Below are 22,991 nucleotides of genomic sequence, written 5' to 3' on the forward strand. Positions count from 1 at the left end.
TTCGGGAAAAGGGGAAGGAAAGAGGGAAAAAATGCAGCAGGGGATTTTTGTGCGGTACGATTTACAAAAAAACAAAATATTTATAAAAATTCATTGAATTTTATTTCAGGTATATTAAAAATATTATATCAATACATTAAACACGACTACACGGATAGTACAAAATTTGCACATTCATAGCTACAAGATATAAGGGATCCTAAAAGTATTAGTTGGTTGCACTTCATCCCGACATGTTTCGCTGTGTGCTTCTTCAGGGGAGTGTGCGGCTAGCAATAACATACAAAAAAAGGGAATTTTTATATGTGCATATAAAATATACAAATACAAAAGTCAATGCTATACAAAATTTATAATACATGATGTTCTCAGTATGCTTGGACCAATAAGAAGCAATGCTTACCCAAATGGAGGAATATAGGCAACGCAATACAGAGGCCGTTCCAAAGTATGGTAAAGAATGGCGAGATAATTGGAGTAGGATCAATTGAAAACCTCCCAGGCCCAATGCAGGGCACAGATGGAGGAAAGCGGACGCTACAAAAATAATACAACAGTTTTAAAAAAAGGTAATAATTAATATTTAATTCTACTATAATAATAATAAAGAAGTCCTTTATGACATAAGAGGGTCGGGGCTGAAAAGCCTCCTTTTTGGGAATAAATATTTCTGATAATTTATGAAATGCGCCTTTAAATTAGCATTATGGTTAAATAAAACCAGCTATACATATGAATTTGGAATTTTGAATTTTAAGTTATCTAAATTAAGCATGTATTTTATATTGTATAGAACCGATGTATAACAGAAAAGTGAATACATTGTTTCAAATAATTTTACCTGCAGAGGAAATGAAGAATCAAGGGATTGTTTGTTTGATAATAAAGTGCTGTACATATGCAGTGAATCGCCAAAGGCAGGTTAGCCAATTCGTTGGACTGCCTTTTATAAGCTGCAGAGTGCAGCTTGCTACTGCCCCTCAGAGCCTACTGAACCTAAGAACGAATGCAAAGAGAATGAATAGAAGTATTTGGACATATGGTAAACATAAAATCCTATTGAGAAAATGTATTAGTGTATACCTGAGCCAAGAGATCCGGCGTGGATACGCTGCCTGTATAGTGTCTGTAGTCTATGTGTGAAAACGACAGCGCCGCCTTTTATTTCCTCCATCCATCGAGCCGGCGTCTGACGTCACCGGCTCGATGCGGACAAACAGGGGGGAGGCCAAGGCGCACGCGTAGAGTCCGCAGCGTCGGCCTCCATACTACAATCCCCACAATTCCCCAGTGCTGACATGAATGTCAGATTTGATGGACAACTACGGAGATGGGGCTGTAGAGGCTCTCCGCCCAAAAAGGGGGCGGGAAAGGGAAAAGCCATTGCAGGAGCAGATGTAAAAACGGCGCCTTGGGCTTCTAACCCTTGCGGGATTGCGTGCCCACAGCCACCCCAATTCGGGCGCCACCTGGGTGAAACAGCCCCGCGGCGCCCTTGGGTGTCCATATGCCCTAGCATAGTTGGTGCCGGAGGGAGAGAAAACCAGAGATCCACTCCGGCGCCACAGGTTGAATCGGCCTCTGATTGTGACATGAAATAAATTGAAAAAAGGAAGGGCAAGGCTCCTATATATGAATGGGACTCATAGAGAGCAACAGAGATCCCAACATATGCGGACCATGAGTCCCAAACGTGGGCCAAGCAATATGAGACAGCAAAATCAACAATTCACTATATATATGAAAAATAAGGTTAATGGTAAATAATAACAAAGATATTTTACAGAAAGGAATTTGAGATATTAAATAATCATATATAAAAAATAATAATAATAATGGGAAAAAAAAAAAAAAAAAAAATTTGGGAAATGAGGGAAAATTCTCTCCTTTCACTCTCAGAAAACAGGCCCAATAAGGGGCTCACAGCGGGGGGAAGAGGAAGGCCCCCACGAAAGACAAGGGCATCAAACTATAAGAAAGATCTATAGCTTATATTTTCATTGAATCCAGGATGTTTTGTAGCTTTTAAAATAAAGATCCACTTGGCTTCAATTTGTAAAAGAAATTTATCTACTGAGCCACCTCGTGAATTTAAAGGTATATGAGCAAGGGCAGTGAAATTGATCCAATTGGGATTAAATGCATGATAAGTACCGATATGCCTACTAATCGCTGTAATTATTTTCTTATTGAGAATTGGTTTTATGTGATCTTTTATACGAATGGAAAATGATCTCTTTGTCTTACCGACATAAAACCCTCCACAGCGGCATTGGGCTAGATAAACAATGCCTGGAGTGGAACAGGTAACATGGAATTTGGGCACAAACCAACTGCCATTAGGCAGTTTAATCTTACGAGAGTTGTTAATGTAGGGGCACATGTCACATTGACCACATGAGTAAGTGCCTGGTTGTTTAAACGTATTTTCCTCGGAAACATTCTGAAAATGGCTACTAACTAGATGGTCCTTAAGTGACTGGGGTCTCATATATGTGATGGATGGTACATCGTTTATATATTGATTAACGATGGGATCAGCTTTTAGGAGCGGCCAAAACCTCTGAATTATGGTACGAAATAAATGGTGTTGATTAGAGTATCTTGTAACAATGCGTACTTTATCCTCTATATTTTTGGATTTATTAGAAAAAAGAAGAGAGGTCCTGTCTTTACTTTTTACTCTGTTATATGACTTCTTCAAAGATGCATGACTATATCCTCGTGCTTTAAGCCGTCTGTATAAATCATCAGCTGCTACCTTAAAGTCTGAGACAGTACTGCAGTTTCATTTTGCTCTTAAATATTGGCTATAAGGGATGCTCTTGAGAAGAGGTTTTGGGTGAAAGCTTGTCGCATGCAAAACCGTGTTGCCAGCGGTAGGCTTTCTATATAAGTCAGAGTGCAAGTGTCCAGTAGCATCAATTTTAATTGTAAGGTCCAAAAATTCTATAGACTTTTGACTATAATTTAACGTAAATTTTAAATTGAAAGAATTCACTGACAATAGCTCAAAGAAAAGCAACAGATCCGATTCTGATCCTGACCAAAAAAATAAAATATCGTCAATGTACCTATGCCAGGCTATGATGTTGTCTAAAAATGGAACAAGGTCTTCACGCGCAAAAGTATCTTTTTCCCACCCCCCCAGGTACAGGTTGGCATACGATGGGGCACACTTAGTCCCCATCGCAACCCCCTGCACCTGGAGGTAGTGGGATTGATTGAATTGGAACACATTATGCTTCAAAATGAAGTCCAATAGTTCCATGACAAATTCATTATAAGCAAAAAAGTTTGAGCCTCTCTCTCTCAGATAGGAGCATATTACTTGTAAACCTCGATGATGTGGTATGGCATTATACAGACTTTCCACGTCGATAGAGACCAACCAAGATTGTATGGGTAAACAAGTATCATCAAGTATCTTTAAAAGATCGATGGTGTCCTTAAACATGTCACTCTTCAAAATTGCACATGCCCGTGGAATGGCGCCAAACGTCGCTACTTAAAAAATCCCCATAGGCGACGCTTTAATTTTTTTTTTTACTGGTTACATGTTTTGAGTTGCAGAGGAGGTCTAGGACTAGAATTATTGCTCTCGCTCTAACATTCTCGGCGATACCTCACATGTGTGGCACATGCGAGCACATGGGGACATGGGCGCTTTAATTTTTATTTTATTTTTTTATTGTTCATTTTACTTTATTTATGTTAGTTTGACATTTTTTTCCCCAAAAATATATTTTTGATCACTTTTATTCCTATTACAAGAAATGTAAACATCCCTTGTAATAGGAATATGGGGTGACAGGTCCTCTTTACAGTGAAATCTGGGGGGTCAATATGACCCCACATCTCACCTCTAGGCTGGGAAGCCTGAAATAAAAAATAAAAAAAAGATTCTGGCTTTGATCGTACTGGCGAGTTGGTAGAAGCACCGGAGGGCGGTGAGGGGTGGGGGGCGTCTATGGCTGGGTATTTCAGGGTATCACCGAGTATGGCTGGGTATCTCTGAGTATGGCTGGGTATGGCAATTTATGGCAGGGTATTACAGAGTATTGGCGGGGTATTGGCGGGGTACTACAGAGTAATAGCAGGGTACTGCAGAGTATTGGGGGTACTACAGAGTAATGGCAGGGTACTGCAGAGTATTGGGGGTACTGCAGAGTAATGGCGGGTACTGCAGAGTAATGGCGGGTACTGCAGAGTATTGGGGGGTACTGCAGAGTAATGGGGGTTACTGCAGAGTAATGGGGGTACTGCAGAGTAATGGCAGGGTACTGCAGAGTATTGGGGGTACTGCAGAGTAATGGCGGGTACTGCAGAGTATTGGGGGGTACTGCAGGTTAATGGGGGTTACTACAGAGTAATGGCGGGTACTGCAGAGTATTGGGGGGTACTGCAGAGTATTGGGGGTACTGCAGAGTAATGGCGGGTACTGCAGAGTATTGGGGGGTACTGCAGAGTAATGGGGGTTACTGCAGAGTAATGGGGGGTACTGCAGAGTAATGGCAGGGTACTGCACTGCAGAGTAATGGCAGGGTACTGCACTGCAGAGTAATGGCGGGGTACTGCAGAGTAATGGCAGGGTACTGCAGAGTATGCACTGGTATTGCAGAGTATTGGCAGGGAATTGAGGGGTTAAATTCGGTGAGCAGCGATGTGGGCACTGCAGATGCAGCCCACATCGCTGCTGACACCGATCTCTTTCCCCTCCGCTGTACCGATCGGTACAGAGAGGGGAGGGAGGAACAGGCGTCATAACATGACGCCGGTTTGTTTCCAAGTGATCACTCCGTCATTTGACGGAGCAATCACGTGGTAAACGGTCGCTATGAGCGGCTGTTTACCGTGATCCGTGATGCGACCCGGCGGTCACGGATGCTCTCGAGTGCGCACACCTCGGGGCACGCGAGAGCAGAATTCTGGGAGGCCGTTAATTAACGGCCTCTCAGAGTTAAACAACCCCCCTGAAGCCGTTAATCAGCAATGGGCAGTTGTTAAGTGGTTAAAGCTAGATCACTAGCTATATAGGTGAGGTGAATATAGTGGTGTATACTGCAGTCAGGGCACAGACAACAACCACTACACAGCAGCAAGATAGGAAATCAGCCAAAAACGATTGGTGTGTACTGTGTTGAAGGTACACAGAACACCCACTGCTTCAGATGCTAAGTAACACACTACACGAAGCCGCCTCAAAGGCGGCCTTATATAGTGTGGGGCGTGCACTACACAGCCTGAGCTATGATTGGCCACAGGCAGGATGCCTGTGGCCAATTATGGCTCTCCTCGCTGCCGGCGCTGCGATTGGCCAAGCATGCGGGGGTCACAGTGCATGCTTGGCCAATCATGGGGCAGCAATGCACTGCGCCACCGCAGTGCATTGTGGTCCGTGCGCGCATCACTCGAATTTTGACGCGAACGGCCCAAACGTTCGGAATTCGCCGAACGCCGGAACAGCCAATGTTCGAGTCGAACGTACGTTCGACTCGAACACGAAGCTCATCCCTACTCATCACCTCTTTTGTTAACCCTTGATCATCCGGTCTTTGATCTTCACATTTACTTAATTCTGGTTCACTCTCAGTTGTCATTTCGTCCCTGGATTGACTCTTCTCAGAATTGGAGGGCTGCTTTTCCTTCCCCCCGCTCCTCGGGCTCACTCCTTGGGTCATGTATTGTTTTATAGTGCTTTCAGTGGTTACATTTTTTGGGGTCTTGGGACCTCCCCCCTTGGTTTGTTTTGAGGCTCTACTCATGGTGCTTTTTTTATCTCTCGTGGTCGTCTCCCCAGGTTGTTGATCTTCTTATAGCCCCACTGGTTTATTGTATCTTCGCAACTTATTTTACAGGGCGAGATCTAATATTTTAACTTAGTGACCTCCTGTACCCCTCTGCTATGTAATTCATCTTACCAACAGAGCCAGGTATTAGTAGGCCCTTGAATATGATTCCCTGGTAGATATAGAGTGGAGAACAGCGACCGAGCTTATCTGATCCTGGCGTTGCTCTTCACGTTCCTGGTAGCTAACCAACCAACCAAATGGCCTCTTATATAATATCCGCCGTACTGATCTGCGTCCGTGACTACTAAGGGGATTTCCAGACAATTGTGGCGTATGTATTTATTTACGGTCTATTACTTCCCGGATCACAATCAGTCAATCAATTAAATTAAATATATTTCACGTGCAGTCTATTAAATATAGAATTTAGGGCAGTGGCCAGACTTGTCCTATTCCAGGTATTATTTCTCTGTGTTTCTTAGCATTGTACAGCTGGTACCCTCATGTGTGCACCATTTTAATTATCTATGTTGCAAACGGCAGGAAGTTTCCCAGCTGTTGTAGCATACCTATTATTTCCAGCCAATCACCGCTGTTTATCGGTCTGAGTTAATATTGTACATGTAAAAACAGGTGGAAAGTACATATCGGTGATTGCTGGGAATAACTGCATGCCCCTAAAAACCGACTAGTAAAGTTTCCAGGCAATTCTATCATTATACTGTTCCTTGCCAGTTACTATGGTGTTAGCAATCAGGTTAGTTAATTCATATGATGATAGTTCTTATGTCGGCAAATGGGGAAAACACAGTGACTACCAAACATTGACTGTTTCATATGTTACTCCTCAGAGATTCACGATGTTGTCCACCTGGTAGCCTCGTTTGACCATCTCAGTAATATTCTATTTTGCAATCAGCCAGGTGGGTTTCAAAGCAATTTTGTCAGTCCTCCCATTCCTGGCCTGCAACCACGGGATTAGAAATAGGTCAGTGACATATACTTCAATGCAGGCAAATGGGGTGGTACAGGGCAGCTTTAAAACGTACTATCCCTCTGCATTTACAGATCTTATCAGCCGGTGACCATATACAGACAGCCGCTATATAAATCAATATTGAGTCTGTCCCCTGCTTTTACCACAGAATTAGCACTATATTGGTGAATAGCAATAGCAATCTGTCAATCAAGCATAGTTCATACACAGACCCAAGCAAGATGCAGAATATCAGCCAGACTTATCTGAATCCAAACATTGTGCCTCTCGTGCTGGTCTCCTTCTGGATCTGAGTTCCGTCGCCACGCTGGTCTCTGTGTTTCTCCAGCGTTCCGCAGCGTTATGTGGAGGAGGTGGAGGGGTGGCGGAGGGGGAGCGGGAGAGCGAGGTCCGGGAAGCCTTTTACCGGCGCTGCCTGCTTAACCTAGCCGGTGGGTAGATGGATGCCAGAGAGGTCCCGCACGGAGATCAAGCGCATCCGCCGGAGCCTCTCACCCTCCGGACGTCTCGCCTTTTACTTCCGGGCGCCCTCTCCAGCAAGCCTCCTCTGAGCCCCTCCCTCCATACTGAACGTCCCTACGTCATCCCCTCCCATGAAATAATTTTTAACATTGCAGCGTGACGAATGTGCTATATCGATTACGAGTAGTAGTTTTACCTGAACAAGCGATTCCGTGTCGGAATTTGAATGTGAGCATGCGTGGCACCTTGTCCGTCGGAGTAGGCTACACGTGATCGGTGTATGTCCGATCGGAGCATTTTGTGGGAAAATATTTCCGGCAAGTTGGAAAAGTTGGTCCGACGGATATTCAGACGGAAACAGTCCGACGCAGACCACACACAGTCGGAATATCCGACAAAACGCGCCAAACGGACACATTCCAACGGAATCTCCGACCGTGTGTACAAGGGCTAAGGCCACTTTCACACCGAGGCACTTCTAAACTGCCAGTAAAAACACTGAGTGCTTTTGAAGAGCTTTCCATTCATTTCAATCGAGAGGGGAGTTTTTCACAGCCCTGCCAGCAAATTGCCCCAATGTGAAAGCGTTCATTGATTTTAATGGAAATAAGTTCTCGTTTTTTTAGGCAATGTTTTTAACGTGAAAGCGCCTGAAAAGCGCCTCAGTGTGAAAGTGGTCTTAAACCTTGTGGACAGCCTTCTCAGAAGAGTTGAAGCTGTTTTAGCTGCAAAGGGTGGACCAACTCAATATTGAACTATACAAACGAAGATTGGGAAGCCATTAAAGTTCATGTGCGTGCAGAGGCAGGCATCCCAATACGTTTGACAATATAGTGTATATAGCACTGTCACAGGTGTCATGAACATAGAATGGAAATTTCAGAAGGACTCAGGGGTCAAAAATGTGTAGGAACATCTTCAAAAGATGTAAATCCCCCCCCCCCCATTACACTCCTGAGCCCCAACCACAGTCTTTAGCAGGGGTCTCTAAAATTTTCAGTGTGGGGGCCACATAATATATTCAACAAATATCCAAAATATTCAGAATGAGGGCCACATTGTATATTCTAGAAATAGCCAAAATTGTCAAAGCCCCTCCCCCCTGTATCAAATCAGTAACACCCCATAGTCAATCCTACACAACAGAATTCCTCCCCTTCACATCAGAAGCCCCTATTACATGGGAACCTCATATTACATCAGAGCCCCCCATCACTTTAGAGCCCTTCTTACATAGCAGAGTCCCCCTTTATATCAGGGTTCCATCCAGCATTCCCCCTTACATCAGGATCCTTATCAGAGTCCCCCCCCCCTCCCATCAGGGTCCTCATCAGAACTGGAGACCAACTGATCTGAATCCTGAATCAGGAATATGCCACTGTCCTTAGCTGTGGGCCGGATACAATCTCGTAGCAGCTGGAATGTGGTTTATGGGTCATAGTTTTCAGACCTATAGTCTATAGAGCCTTCAAAAAAAAACTGTTATTACCCTAATGTAGGTTTGGGGAAAACAGTTTTTCTTTTTAAGTCCCTGAAAGTTCAACTAAAATTAGGAGATCTTGACCTGCCCCTCATATTTCAGTTCTGGACAGAGGTGGTAAAAGTGATTATTGAAATGGCCTTGTCTCATATCAACCTGAATCCCAAGCTGTACCTTTTCGCCCTTGTAGAACTCATGGCCCTCAGTAATGCTGGGCGAACTCTACTGGGCCTCCTACTTTACTACTCCAGGAAATCAGTCGCGATGCATTGGAGAAAAGTAGCCACCCCTTTAATGACCTTTTGGAAGCACTTAGGTAATTTTAATCTTTCCTTTTATCAGGAAACGCATGAGAAAAGGGCAAAAAAAAAAAAAAAAAAAAAGTCATAAGATATAGGCTTGTTAGCTGGAGGATTGATATGAGCTCATAATGCCCGACTGAGAACTCAGCCTTATAGTCAATCTACCTTCTTTCATTGTTCTTTACAACTTTCTCACCCATAAGGGCACATCTCAGGGCTCGTCCTGGAGCAAGGTAGACTGTTGTGTAAGCCAACTCTTTTTAGTTTTTCTTGTAGAGCAGTGATGGCGAATCTTGGCACCCCAGATGTTTTGGAACTACATTTCCCATGATGCTCAACTACACTGTAGAGTGCATCATGGGAAACGTAGTTCCAAAACATCTGGGGTGCCAAGGTTCACCATCACTGTTGTAGGGTTTCCGTACTTCACACTTTAGTGGATCAGAGCGGGTCGGATGTCAGCAGATGCCCTGTATGGAGCGTCCGTTCAGGTCCGCCTAAAAAAACTGACAGGAGGACCTAAACAGTCCACCCGTGTGAAAGGGGCTTTATTCTTACTGTATGGTCAACCCTACTTGTTCTTCACAGAAGCGGTCTTCCCTGTGAAGGTAGACCATTTGGCGCAGAGCACCAGTTAAGAAATAATTTATAGCAATTTATTGCACTTACCATATCTACAAGCTATAAAAGTGTATAGCACATATGTTCTGTTAAAACCCATGTTTCACCTTCTGGCTTCCACAGGGGACCACCTGCAGATATTTGAATTAACCAAATATGCTTGTACAGGGTTACACCATCATCCTGTAGTAATCATCATAGAGCGTGCCACCAGGTATGCCAAGGGTGCTATTGTGTTCTAAATACAAATTGGCTTATTCTCAACCTCTGTTGGTGTCAGTGACATGGGGATGAACGAAAGTGATAAAACAAAGTAGCATCAGGATATAATTCTCATTTAGAAGCAGCTAAACACCCTCCAGTCCGCTAGACTCACAACCAGCCTATCGGAGCAGGAAATAAACTAATGGTGTCCCTATATCAGGAGTAGTGAATTCAAATTCAAGGCGGTCGGTCGCTGAAAGAAAAAAATTCCGGCAAAGCTCCAAATCGAACGTCTGTGCCATGAAAGATTGTGCGCATCTTCTTTACTTTTCGCACTCTCTTGTGATTTTCTTACTGTTTCCTCCACACACGCTGGTAATACTCTAAATGTAAATGTCCCCAATAGTGTTCCCCCTTACCAGTGTTAATTTTGGCAGCAAATTTTGATTTAGTTTTAGTCTTAGGACTAAAATGGCATTTGCATTTTAGTCTTCTGCAATTGTTTTAGTCAACTAAAATCTCCAGTACATGAATGCGCTAGTTAACATTTTGTCTACAATTTAGTCTTTTGACTAAAATGGCATTTTTGTTTTAGTCATTGCAGTTGTTTTAGATTTAGTTGACTAAAATGTTAGTTGCTTTAGTCGACAAAATTAACACTGCCCCTTACATAAAGTGCCTCTACCAGATTTATCAATTACACCAGGTTTGCCCCTTTACATGAGGTGTCTCCTTACAATGCTTTGAAAAAGTATTCCTTACCCCTTGACATTTTTCACATTTTTTTTTTTTTTTTATAAAATCTTTATTTTTCCCTCTTTTTTTCCATAAATTTCACAATACAATTCATTATACTCCTACATCATCTTTAACAGCTATGTCTTACAATATTTCCAGTTTATACCTTGTTTCCATACAATTTTTCACATTCTGTCATGTTACAACCAAAAACGTAAATTAATTTTATTGAGCTTTTATGTAATAGACCAACACAAAGTGGGAAGATAATGATAAATGGTTTTCAAAATAATTTACAAATATGTAAAAAGTGTGGAGTGTATTCATTTGTGTTCAGCCCCCTTTACTCAGATACCCCTAACTAAAATCTAGTGGAACCCATTGCCTTCAAAAGTCAACTAATTAGTAAATAGAGGCCATCTGTGTAATTTAATCTCCGTATAAATACAGCTTTTCTGTGAAGCCCTCAGAGGTTTGTTAGAGAACCTTAGTGAACAAACAGCATCATGAAGGCCAAGGAGCACACCAGACAGGTCAGGGATAAAGTTGTAGAGAAGTTTAAAGCAGGGTTAGGTTATTATAAAAATAAAATAAAATTAAAATTAAAAAAAAAAAAACATCCCAAGCTTTGAACATCTCACAGAGCATTGTTCCATCCATCATCCGGAAATGGAAAGAGTATGGCACAACTGAAAACCTACCAAGACATGGCCGTCCACCTAAACTGACAGGCCGGGCAAGGAGAGCATTAAACCCCATACACACTAAAACCATATAATATGGAGGTCAAACCTTAGGAGGTTCAATTTGTATGCAATCAGGCAGGCCCTTGCACTACATGGTTTTGGTAAATCTGACAAAAATCAGCAGAAAATCTGATAGTGTGTATGGGCCTTTAATCAGAGAAGCAGCCAAGACGCCCATGGTAACTCTGAAGGAGCTGAAGAGATCCACAGCTCAGGTGGGAGAATCTGTCCACAGGACAACTATTAGTCGTGCACTCCACAAATCTGACCTTTATGGAAGAGGGGCAAGGAAAAAAGCCATTGTTGAAAGAAGCCCCATTTGCAGTTTGCGAGAAACCATGTGGGGGGACACAGCAAACATATGGAAGAAGATGTTCTGGTCAGATGAGACCAAAATTGTGCCCCTCTATACAATACATCCCACATACCTTCAGGGCAGGCAAGGAGTGGAAGCCAGCAGGGGTAGCAAGTTGCAGAGGGAGACAACTGCGCCGGGAGTTTTGCTGGAGGGGGCAGGGGTGTGCATCATACCCCGCGACTGGCAAGGAGTAACAGCCACACAAAAAACGAGCAGCAGGGGGCGGGCATGCACATGACGTTACATCTTACCTCACGGCCCTGCTGGGAGCCACAGGGGGTGAGAGGGGGTAGCCAATCAGCTTCAAACTTTTTCAATTAAAATTGGGCAATAAAACTAGGAAGCTGATTGGTTTCTACACAGAGCTGCACCAGATTTTGTACAATCCAATTTTAGTAAATCACCCCCACTATGTCCTGATTTAAGTGAAACGCTGAGACCTTAAGCAGGAAGGAGTTTCATGATCTCAAAACAACCTTGTCCTGAATTACAAGAAAATGTTGCTTACAGGAGAAGCTGCAAGCTCAGACGTCCTGCTAATCGAAGTGATAGAAACAAGAAAGGCAACTGTACATGACAAGAGTGAGGAAAAACATCCCAAAAAGGTTAAAACGGTACAATCTTAAGGGCCAACACCACCAGATTGAGCCACCCTATTGCACAAAGGCTCTGACTCACGAGTGAGAAGCTAGGGTCTTTAAAAGAACACCACTAATGCAGAAATCTGACGTCTTATAGTCCTCAGGGCTATGGGCTTGCCCAGTCCTGACTGAAGAAAGAGTAAGGCTTGGTTCACACTAGCCGACTCCAAAGTTGTGGGATTTTCAGTGCAACTTTGGAGTCCAACTTTGACAAGACTTTTACACTCTCTGGCTTTGAAGCCATGTCAACGTCGAATCAAAGTAATGCAGAAACCCTTTCTGAAGATGCTGTAACTTCAGTAGTGTCAATTGGAATGGCTCTCAGAGATACATGGCATTTCACGTCCCGCAAAGTGAGATCCTAAGTCATAGGTGTGTGAACCAAGCCTAAAACCTGTGCCAAAGAGTATTACCTGTGATGAAGCTTTCCATTTTTGAACCAAAGTACATTTAACACTTGTTTTGTTAACCCTATGGGAGGAGGGCTTCAGCAAAGTCCTCAAATCCCTGTTCCATAGGGCTAAGGCTTCAACAGCCAAGCTATCAAAGCCAGCAACCGTGAAGCAGAAAGCAGCATTAAACCTTGGCCTGATGCACACTGGACGTTTTTACAGCAGCTGTTTTTTGGCTTCAGATGTTTTTTTTACAGTCAATAAACTACCCATCATGTATGTGCCCATGCACAAATAGGCTGTTATCAACAGTTTTTGGCTGGGACATTTTTTGGCTTTAAAGAAACCCAAAGCTTGTGGGTCCTGGAGGAGTTTTTCAGCGGTAAACGTCAAAAAACGCTGATAAACGCTCACCAGCATTTTTTGACGTTTTTTGATCCATTGGAAAAAAATCAATAAAAATCAATTAATAATTAAAAAAAAAAAAAAAACTAAAAAAAAAAAAGCTTGTCCTTTTTGGAACAACATATCCAGAGCATTGTCAAAATGGCATTTACTATCAAAAAAGGAAAGTTCTGTCAACCATCAACTTTGCCAAATTGCTCACCTTTGTGCACTGAGAGTTCCTTTAGAGAAACTCCCAACCCATTCACACAGAATCAGAATACTCGATAAACCGGACCTAAAGGCTCCAGGTTCCTTTGCTATGTACTTAACAAATCCCCACAGATGCAATGATGAGTTGCATGGCCACATTGGCCATTGAAGTGCAAGCCCCAAAAAAGTATTCAAATGTTTAATGGTACCCCTATTAATATGAATCAGTGGTGGATCCATGGTGGGAACAAACTCATTCTAATACGGAATAAGTACACTGTCAGGTAGGACCCAGCATCTTTCAGTGATTGTAGTGAACATAGAGAAATAGACCCAAGGCAGCCAGCTGATCCCAAAATGCAGGTTAACGCACTGAATCATAAAGGTTTTAAATATTCCCCTGTGAATCTGGGTCAAAATCAGACTGTGGTGCCCCCCCCAAAAAAATCTATTTAAAGACAGACTGTTGGGGATCTGAATCAGAGAGAGTAATAGAAGGCCTCAAGAGTCGGTTTGATTGAATGGCTCAGGGGGGTTTAGAGAGAGGCTCTGCATGGCATAGCACCAGAGCATACATAGAGCCTCAGCAGAGTGTTCCAGTAGCTGAGCGCATACAGCTAAAAAGTCCACAGTGGACATGGAGAAGGTCTCTCCCACATTCAAAGTAGCTAGAAGTCCTAGGTTCTGGATTACTGGTGTTGGTTCCTTCTAGCGATCCTGGGTAAACATTCCCAGATGGGAAGTATGGGCCAAGTTTATCACCTGTTGGCTTTGAGAAGACACATGGCACAGAACTCTCTAAGGATCTGAAAAAAAGAATTGTCACTCTACATAAAGATGACCTAGGCTATAAGAAGATTGTCAAGACCCTGAAACTGAGCTGCACGGTGGCCAAGAGCATACAGTGGTTTAACAGGGTAGGTTCCACTTAGAATAGGCCTCACCATGGTCGACCAAATGAGCCGAGTGCACATGCTCAGCGTTATAGCCAGAGGTTGTCTTTGGGAAATAGACGTATAAGTTCTGCCAGCATTGCTGCAGAATTTGAAGGGGTGGGGAGTCAGCCTGTCAGTGCTCAGACCATACACGAAACACTGCATCAAACTGGTCTCCATGGCTGTTGTCCCAGAAGGAAGCTACTTCTAAAGATGATACACAAGAAAGCCGCAAACAGTTTGCTGAAGACAAGCAGACTAAGGGCATGGATTACGGGAACCGTGGTCTCAGGAGACCAAGATGAATGTATTTGGTTCAGAATGTATTTGTTGTGTGGTGGCAACCAGCTGCGGAGTACAAATACAAGTGTGTCTTACCTACAGTCAAGCATGGTGGAGGGAGTGTCATGGTCTGGGGCTGCATGAGTGCTGCTGGCACTGGGGAGCTACAGTTCATTTAGGGAACCATGAATGCCAACATGTATTGTGAAATATTGAAGCAGAGCATGATCTCCTCCCTTCGGAGACTGGGCCACAGGGCAGTATTCCAACACGATAATGACCCAAAACACACCTCCAAGATGACCACTGTCTTGCTAAAGAAGTTTAGGGTTAAGGTGGTGGACTGGCCAAGCATGTCTTCAGACCTAAACCCTTTTGAGCATCTGTGGGGCATCCTCAAACAAAAAGTGGAGGAGCGCAAGGTCTGGAACATCCACCAGCTCCGTTATGTCATCATGGAGGAGTGAAAGAGGACTCCAGTGGCAACCTGTGAAGCTCTGGCGAACTCCATGCTCAAGAGGGTTAATTTTAAGGTAGTGCTGGAAAATAAATTGTGGCCACACAAAATATTGACACTTTTACTTAACCTCCCTGGCGGTATGATAATTTCAGATTTTAGGTGCTGAAAGTGGTACCATTATTTTGCATGGAAATTTGGCATTTTATATTGTAGTCTTGTAATTCTTAGGAATAACTGACTTAAATCTGTCTAAACCAGAGTCTGATAGACATCACGGGTATGATAAAGTTTGAAAAATTAAATCATAAATTATAATAAATAACTATTATACAACAGTAATAAAAAATATTCAATAATGTAATCAAATCAAAAACACTGAAATTTGCTCAGTTGCAGAATTGTCACCGTCATTACTTTTCAGTATTTGAAGACTGATCTCCCGACTAATCGCCATCGCTCAATTCTGCGCGTGATTCTAATTTATTATCGCCATTTTTGATGTAAACGGACAGTTTTGGTTGCTATGGACAATCTCCAGTTTCCAGGCATAAAGAACAATTTTTATATTATAAAACTGCATGCAGGACACTGGAGAAACCACTAGGGACAAAAGGGAGGTGAAATAATTACATACAGCAATGTAATCTGTAAGATTATACTGTATGTTTTATTTATTTATTTTTTTATTTGGCACCGTTCTCGGTCCCCAGGCGTCACAACGCTCGCAGGGAACGGAGCTCGGCTTCGTGATAGATCAAGCGGAGGACGGCTCACTCGTACAGCGGGGGGGACATTGCCGGATCCAGGGGACAAGGTAAGTAAGCTCTCCCTGGATTCAGTGATGCGATCCTGCTTTTGGTACAAAATTTTCACCCGGAGCCAGACTCGGGAATACCGCCAGTGGGGTTAAAAGTTCCATATTTCAAAAAAAAAAAAATTCCTGAAACTTCCCTCTTAAAATGAATGTGCTTGTTATACGCCGATAAATACGGTATATACTTGAGCTAGATTTTGTCTTTGGTCAATTTTAAGTAATTTGCTATAACTATATTTGATTGATAGTAGGAGCTCCCTTTGTGCTGATTATAATGGCGCTTTACACCCGTGAGAGGACTGGGCAGGGAGACAGGAGAGTGCTCATTGCCTCTGGGCCATACATATATTGGGCTGGAAGCCCTAAGTGTTTCTCCCCATTCCGACATCGATCATTGCAGGACCCACTGTCATTGACACAATGAGGGAAAGTTACTAAAACTGGTGCACACACAATCTGGTGCAGCTGTGCATAGTGACCAATCAGCTGCCAGGTTTTATTCTCAAAGCTTAATTGAACAAGCTAAAGTTAGAAACTGATTTGCTAGTTTGCAAAACTGCACTATATTCTGTGTGCACCAACTTTATTAAATTTTCCCCTTGGAATGTGTTAAGTATCTATCGGCTCCCTGTGCAGAACTGCAATCATGATCGCAGCCTTTGCCAGAGGAAGTCTTCCAGTACCTCTTTCCTGCAGTATGTACAAGCTAGCGTCAGGAACCACAGCATGCAGAGCAAGTATTCACACACCTGAAAGTGCCAAATACCTGCAGCTGGAGAGCAGAAATGCAGTAGAGTTTGAAAACACTGGCAATACGAAAGACAAGTATAGATGCTCCTGTTTTACAGTGGAGACGTTAGCATACAAATATCCCCCATGTTGACAGAGTTACCACTGGGGGCTGCAAAGTAGGAGCCCAATGGACACGAGGACCAAAATGCACCACTAGGAGATAATGCCTGCTATAGAATAGTGACACATTTAACCTGTATGCCTCAAACATGCGACTACATGCAATAACTCTTTCAAGTGATTTTTTTCACCTTTGGACCCCTTTCAAACCACACCGCCCATAGTGTGGGCGGTAAAATGCCGATATGTTTAGCGGCTTTTTACCGCCAGATTTGCAGCGCATTTCAGCCGCTAGCAGGGCGCTTTTACCCCCCCACGCTAGCGGCCGAGAAAGAGTTAAAACCACCGGCAATACGCCGCATTTTGCTGGCGGTATTACAGCGCTGCCCCATTGATTTCAATGGGGAGCAGCGGTGGAGGAGCGGTAAACACACCGCTCCAAAGAAGCTGCTGGCAGGACTTTTCCCTGACATCCTGCCAGCGCACCGCTGTAGTGTGAAAGCCCTCGGGCTTTCACACTACTAACAATGGTGAAGCTTCTTTAGGGCGGATTGCAGGCGCTATTTCTAACGCTATAGCGCCTGCAAAATGCCCTGGTGTGAAAGGGGTCTTATGCGTGCATTCCATCCCATTGCAGTTAAACCCAAGCACACAGGAAGCCCTGAATTCCTGGACTCCAAACCACTCCCCTGCTCCTCCTCATTTGATCGACGGTGGCTCAAAAGACAGCACGGTCTGTTCAGCGTACACACAGTAACGTACGCATGAGAACATGTGACTATTTTGTAAAGAAAAAAGTATATGCTCCTTGACAGCACTACTGAGTGATACCAAATCAAGATATTTTTCTAAATTTAAGGCCTAATGCACACGGGTCATTTTGAAAACTCTCCTAGAAACCTTTCCTCCTGGTAGCAGCGTTTTGGCAGAAAAATGCCCGACGCATGTAAAAGTGTTTTACAAGCGCTTGGGTGATTATTCATTTTATTAGTCAGAATAATAATTTATTCTGCCCATTGAATTGAATTAACGCTCAAGCACTAAATGTACTCTTTTGCTGCTGCACTTGGACGCTCTGGCAGTGGTTTTTTTTTCGGCCTCTAAAAGCCCCTACCACTAAACACTGCTAAAAGTCTATATGTGCAAGATGACATAGGCCAACATGGAGGGGCGTTTGGAAGCAAAAAAAACAAAAAAAAACACAAACACACACCTGTAAGCCCAAACGGGAGTAAAAGCAACCTGTGTACATGAGGCCTAAAATGTGAATGACCAGAGGCATATTGAGCCTATGGGGGGTATTTACTAGAACTAGTACATGCAAAATCTGGTGCAGCTGTGCATAGTAACCAGTTTCCAACTTCAGCTTGTTCAATTAAAGCCTGGCATACATAAGTTGAATTCCGCACAATTTTTTTTAGTGCATTTTTTTGATCTGATGGTGCCACTATTGTTTTTGAAATTTGACCAACCAAGCCTTCAATTTCACCTCACATGGCTACAAAAAAAAAAATTGGGGCCGGGAATCTGGTTTCTTTCTGGGAATTTTGTTTTCTTGCGCTCATGCTCACTTCTTTTTCAATTAAATTTCTCGCACGATTCTCCCATCATTGATTATGATGATTGTTTTTCAAAAAAATTTCCAACATGCCCGATCGCTCAGATTCGATTGTTGCACAAAAACGAGCCGTTGCTGCGGTCCACTAATGGGGCAAAATCCAAACAAAAATTCTTAGTTAAGATTTTGGTGGATGGGTCGGGAGATGGCATACTCATGGAGTCTTTCCTCAGCCCCCCCCTTCACACCAGTGTCATCAGATCCCCTTCAAATCACAGCCCCCTTTAAAATTTCAGTGCCCCTTTACAGTGCAGTCCCTTTTACATCACAGGGCCACTTTACATTAATGTAACAGGCACTGCTCTGTAAAGCAGGCACTGTAATGTAAAGGGGGTACTGTAATATAAAGGGCACTGTAATCATTACAGTGCAGTCCCTTTATATTAACAGTGCTCCTGCAGTCGCCCCCCCCCCCCCCCACCCTTTACTCTTTAACATCACACATTGTTAATCTCGGTCTCCCTTTCTCGGGATGCCTACCTTTAGCAGGGCAGAGGCTATGCTCAGTTCATGTTTTTCCTGTCTTGGCTACCCCGCCCACCTGACAGGGTCATCCTATCAATAGGGCAGGGAGCAGGAGGTGCTCTCCATTCCGATCTGCAGCTCCTCCTGCCCTGCTGATTGGATGACATCAGCTGAGCGGGCGGAGGGGCTGGGAGAGGATACATGGGCATGGCCGCACAGCAGGTGAGAAGCGAGCGTAGTCTCTGATAGCCCTGTATGGACCGCGGTTGCCACTCACCTTTTGCAGTGTGGCCCAAACATCAACAGGCCAGAGACTGGGGACCTTTGATCCAAGGCATTGCCTCTGACTACGAATCTTACCAGATGTAGAGTAAGATTTGGTGATGTCCCTACTGTGCTGTTCACTGTTCTCTCTGCCTGAAAGGATGCTGTACATGAGAACAAGATCTCTCTGCTTCATCCATTCTGTGGATTTGTGCTTCCTCCATCCCCACTGCTGCTTCTTCATTAATACCTCATTGGCCATCAGATCCAAAGTCATCAGGCATCAATGGGGTAGCTCCAACATGAGGAAGCAAAGCACTATTACCAAGATGACCAATTTAACACAGAGCAAAACACCAATAAGGGGAAAAAGATCAGCTCCCCAATGGCTGCTTTCACTTTTAAAATAGGTGAGGCTGTCCACAGTTCAGAGATTTGTGAGTGAACAAACTCAAAGTACCTCCTTCCACCACCACTTGTAGTCCATTACCACTTCCTCCAGCTCTCCAACTAAAAGCCAGTACCTTGGTACAGATATAGAGCTGGAGGAAGACTTTTCAGGAACTTGGCATTGCACTTATTCACAGATTACGGGTGCAATGCTCTGTAGACTTTTTTTTTTTTTTTTTTTTTAGTAAACTTATCCTTTAGGACAAAGCAAATGCTTTCAAGTAAGGAAATGAGAGCACACATCTTTATCTGAATGACCACCTTCAAGGGAAAAGCTTTATATGCATGTATAATACAATTCATACGCTACATATATACAGAATATAGTGATAAAATAAGAGACACTGTTTCTGACATCTAATGTTTCACATCCTCTCCTGAAATATATTATCTTTTTACAAGCCTTGCAAAAAAAGACATTTGCAACAAAGAAAAAGTGACTTAAGAAATAGTAAAAAAAAAAAAAAAAAATCAGGTGGCAGTATAGAATCTAGCAGCACATTAATTAGCGACAAAATTGGGCACCAGAGCAGGTTATATATAATGCAGTCCAGCTGTGCTCTCACAGGGTATAAAATGGCGGTGGACCAAGTGGTTACTATGGAGTCCGTTCTATCCACTGCGGCAGAATGCGTTTTCGTTGTTGCAGAACAGAAAGGCTGCAGCGGTGGTTGTAAAAGACAGCAAAACACGCTTCTATACAAAGATTTTATATGGGTGGAGAGGTTTGTTGGCTTGTTTGTAATTATAAAATATAAGCATTTTTAAAACTTTTTTTTTTGCAAAGTGATGACTTAAAGCCAACAGATCCAGGCTCTGTGCCCCTTAAAACGAAGTAAAAGTTTTAATGACTATGAATGTGGTAATATTGCTCACTCAATTTACCATGCTGTAATGTAAACGTCATCGGAATTAACCCCTTCCACTATGTCAGCAAAGTCAGGTTTAAAAGGCAATTCCAAGGAAATTAAAATAACACAATTTTTTTTTATGCGCAGAAGCCAGATATCAGAAAGGAGAACTCCTGGCATGATTAAAGTTCTGTAAAACACTCAATTGTAACGGAAGAATTCATCATTAAAGCGTCTCCAGGACAATGAGGGACAGCTTTTCCCTTAGTCACGCATCATCAGGTCCACGTAGGAGGAGAGAGCAGCGACTATGCACTGGCCCCCTCTACAGACTTTGTCAATATTCCCTTCTTTCCAAGATTTGGTCCTTGGACAATGATTAAAAACAAATAAAAACAGATTTGGTCTCGTAGTTGTGACATCATCAGAGGGTGGCGAAGACATCAAGGGGTAGCAGAACTGTGATACTTAACAAAGGCGATGGCAGCTAGTTCCTTACAGAACTCCTCCAGGACAATCACTCCTTCTAACAGGGTCATGTGGTCAACTCTGAAATAAGAAGAGTGAGTGAGTGAGTGAAAGAGAGAGGAGAGAAGGGGAAGACAGGAAAAGGGGGAGAGTGAAAACTAAAAACTGAAAGTGGGCGGGTGAAAGCAAGGTAAAGATGTACTGAAAAAAAAAATCAGCTAAAGTTCAACCAAACACACGAGCATGGAGGTATATAGTATATTTCTTTAAAAATATAACTGCTATTCATTGTAAATTAGTGAGAAACTCCTGAGCATGATGGTGAACAGCTGAAAGAATGCCTCCTCACCACCTGTTAAAGTGGTTGTAAACCCTTACAAACCACTTTGACCTACAGGTAAGCCTAGATTAAGGCTTACCTGTTGGTCCAAGAAATGTCTCCTAAACCTATACGGTTTAGGAGATATTTGCCCGAAGACAGTGCGCCGTGCGCATGCGCGACATCATCACGGCTTTGCCGAATGACAGCGGCGGAGCTGCGAGACCCCACCGAAAAGATGGATGCGCCGGACTACAGGGGACAGCGGTGACTTCGCTGGCTCCTGTGTCAGGTAAGTGACACATAATGGACTACTATGCAATGCATAGTAGTCCATTATGCTTTGCCTTTGCAGGGAATGAAAGAGGAAGTAAACTCATCAGGTTTTACTTCCTCTTTAAATGCTCTCTTCAGACAGCAATGCAAGTGTATATCACAGAATCTTACTGATTGAGTATAAATTGGAATATATATATATATACACGTGCATCTTACATTGGCCCGTCCGGCTCGAACCCCAGTAACCTCTTCCTTACAAGCAGGAGTTTTGGGGTGAAGTCTGGGATCCGCTGGATTCGCACCATCAGATCTCCCACCACCTAGGAACAGAAAATACAACACAAGGTTTTAATTACAAGTCTGTTGGCCTCATACATTTATAGCCACCAAGTTGAGAGTGTGTCAGATTACACTTTCCATTCCCCATCCTGAAACAAATGTAAACTCAGAAGGACGGGGCCAGAGTTACGTTTTTGGAAACAGTGAATTGTTTGAGACCCATGTTATTAGGACAACCCTAATGACTCCCGCCAGCCCTGTAATGAGATTTAAACTCAAAAGTCCTTTCCTGGCCTTCCTGATAATGTGATCACTGTGACTGGCTGCCGCAGTGATCACATGATAATTAGCCCACCCCACCCTACCAGTTACTGATCATTTCTAAGTGATTGGAGCTGTTGGTGACAGCGTGGTTGCAGTCCTGGGAGTATGTGATTGAACTTGCTACTGACTGAAACAGCGATCCCAGAAGGAAGCATACAAGTATTAGCATGGCATAAAACCCACCGCTATGCTGCCACATATATGCATACAACCAGCATTTAGGCCCCTTTCACACTGGGGCGGTGCGGGCGTCGGCGGTAAAGCGCCGCTATTTTTAGCGGCGCTTTACCGTTGTTTTAGCGGCGGTCTGCGGGCGCTAGCGGGGTGGTTTTAACCCCCGCTAGCGGCCGAAAAAGGCTTAAACCCGCCCGCAAAGCGCCGCTGCAGCGGCGCTTTGCCGGCGGTATTGCCGCGCTGTCCCATTGATTTCAATGGGTAGGAGCGGTTTAGGAGCGGTGAATACACCGCTCCTTCACCGCTCCAAAGATGCGGCTAGCAGGACTTTTTTCACTGTCCTGCCAGCGCACCGCCCCAGTGTGAAAGCCCTCCGGCTTTCACAGTGGAGTGAAAGGGGCCGGTTTTTTTCAGGTGCTACACAGGCGCCATTTTTAGCGCTGTAACGCCTGAATACCGCCCCAGTGTGAAAGCAGCCTAAGGCTCCATTCACATTTGTACTACTCCAAAGTTGCGCTGACTTTAGAGTGCAACTTTGACGCAAATTTGGATCAGTGCAAATTGGATATGACTATGACTAGTGATAATGGACAACTGTTTCACACAAGTTGTATTATGAGGGTTAACATTGAAGTCTATGGCCCTCAAGCTGCATGAAAGTTGGACCAAAAGTAGTGCATGAACTACTTTGAACTTACTGCAACTATGTCGTGCATATATGAATGGTTATCATTGGAAAACAAGGGGAACGACTTGTCATGCAACTTTGAAGTTGCACAAGTCTGAATGGAGCCTAAAGCATTAATGGTTCTGAACTGAACATGACC

The 22,991-nt window shown here is 43.6% G+C and overlaps 1 protein-coding gene across 1 annotated transcript in view; it reads right to left on the minus strand.

Moving 5' to 3' along the window:
- Positions 1 to 19,714: 19,714 nt before the first annotated feature.
- The window catches only part of FHIP2A (FHF complex subunit HOOK interacting protein 2A), a 47,522-nt gene continuing 44,245 nt past the window's right edge, over positions 19,715 to 22,991 (minus strand). The window contains exons 16-17 of the mRNA XM_077454936.1: positions 21,604 to 21,707; positions 19,715 to 20,870 (exon numbers count right to left, since the gene is read on the minus strand). Coding sequence (XP_077311062.1) covers positions 20,765 to 20,870; positions 21,604 to 21,707 — 210 coding nt within the window. The 3' untranslated portion in view covers positions 19,715 to 20,764. The remainder of the gene's footprint in view (positions 20,871 to 21,603; positions 21,708 to 22,991) is intronic.

This window comes from Lithobates pipiens, unplaced genomic scaffold (genome assembly GCF_037356315.1).
Source record: "Lithobates pipiens isolate NorthernLeopardFrog02 unplaced genomic scaffold, aLitPip1_a1.2 Scaffold_25, whole genome shotgun sequence".
Taxonomy (NCBI): Eukaryota; Metazoa; Chordata; class Amphibia; order Anura; family Ranidae; genus Lithobates; species Lithobates pipiens.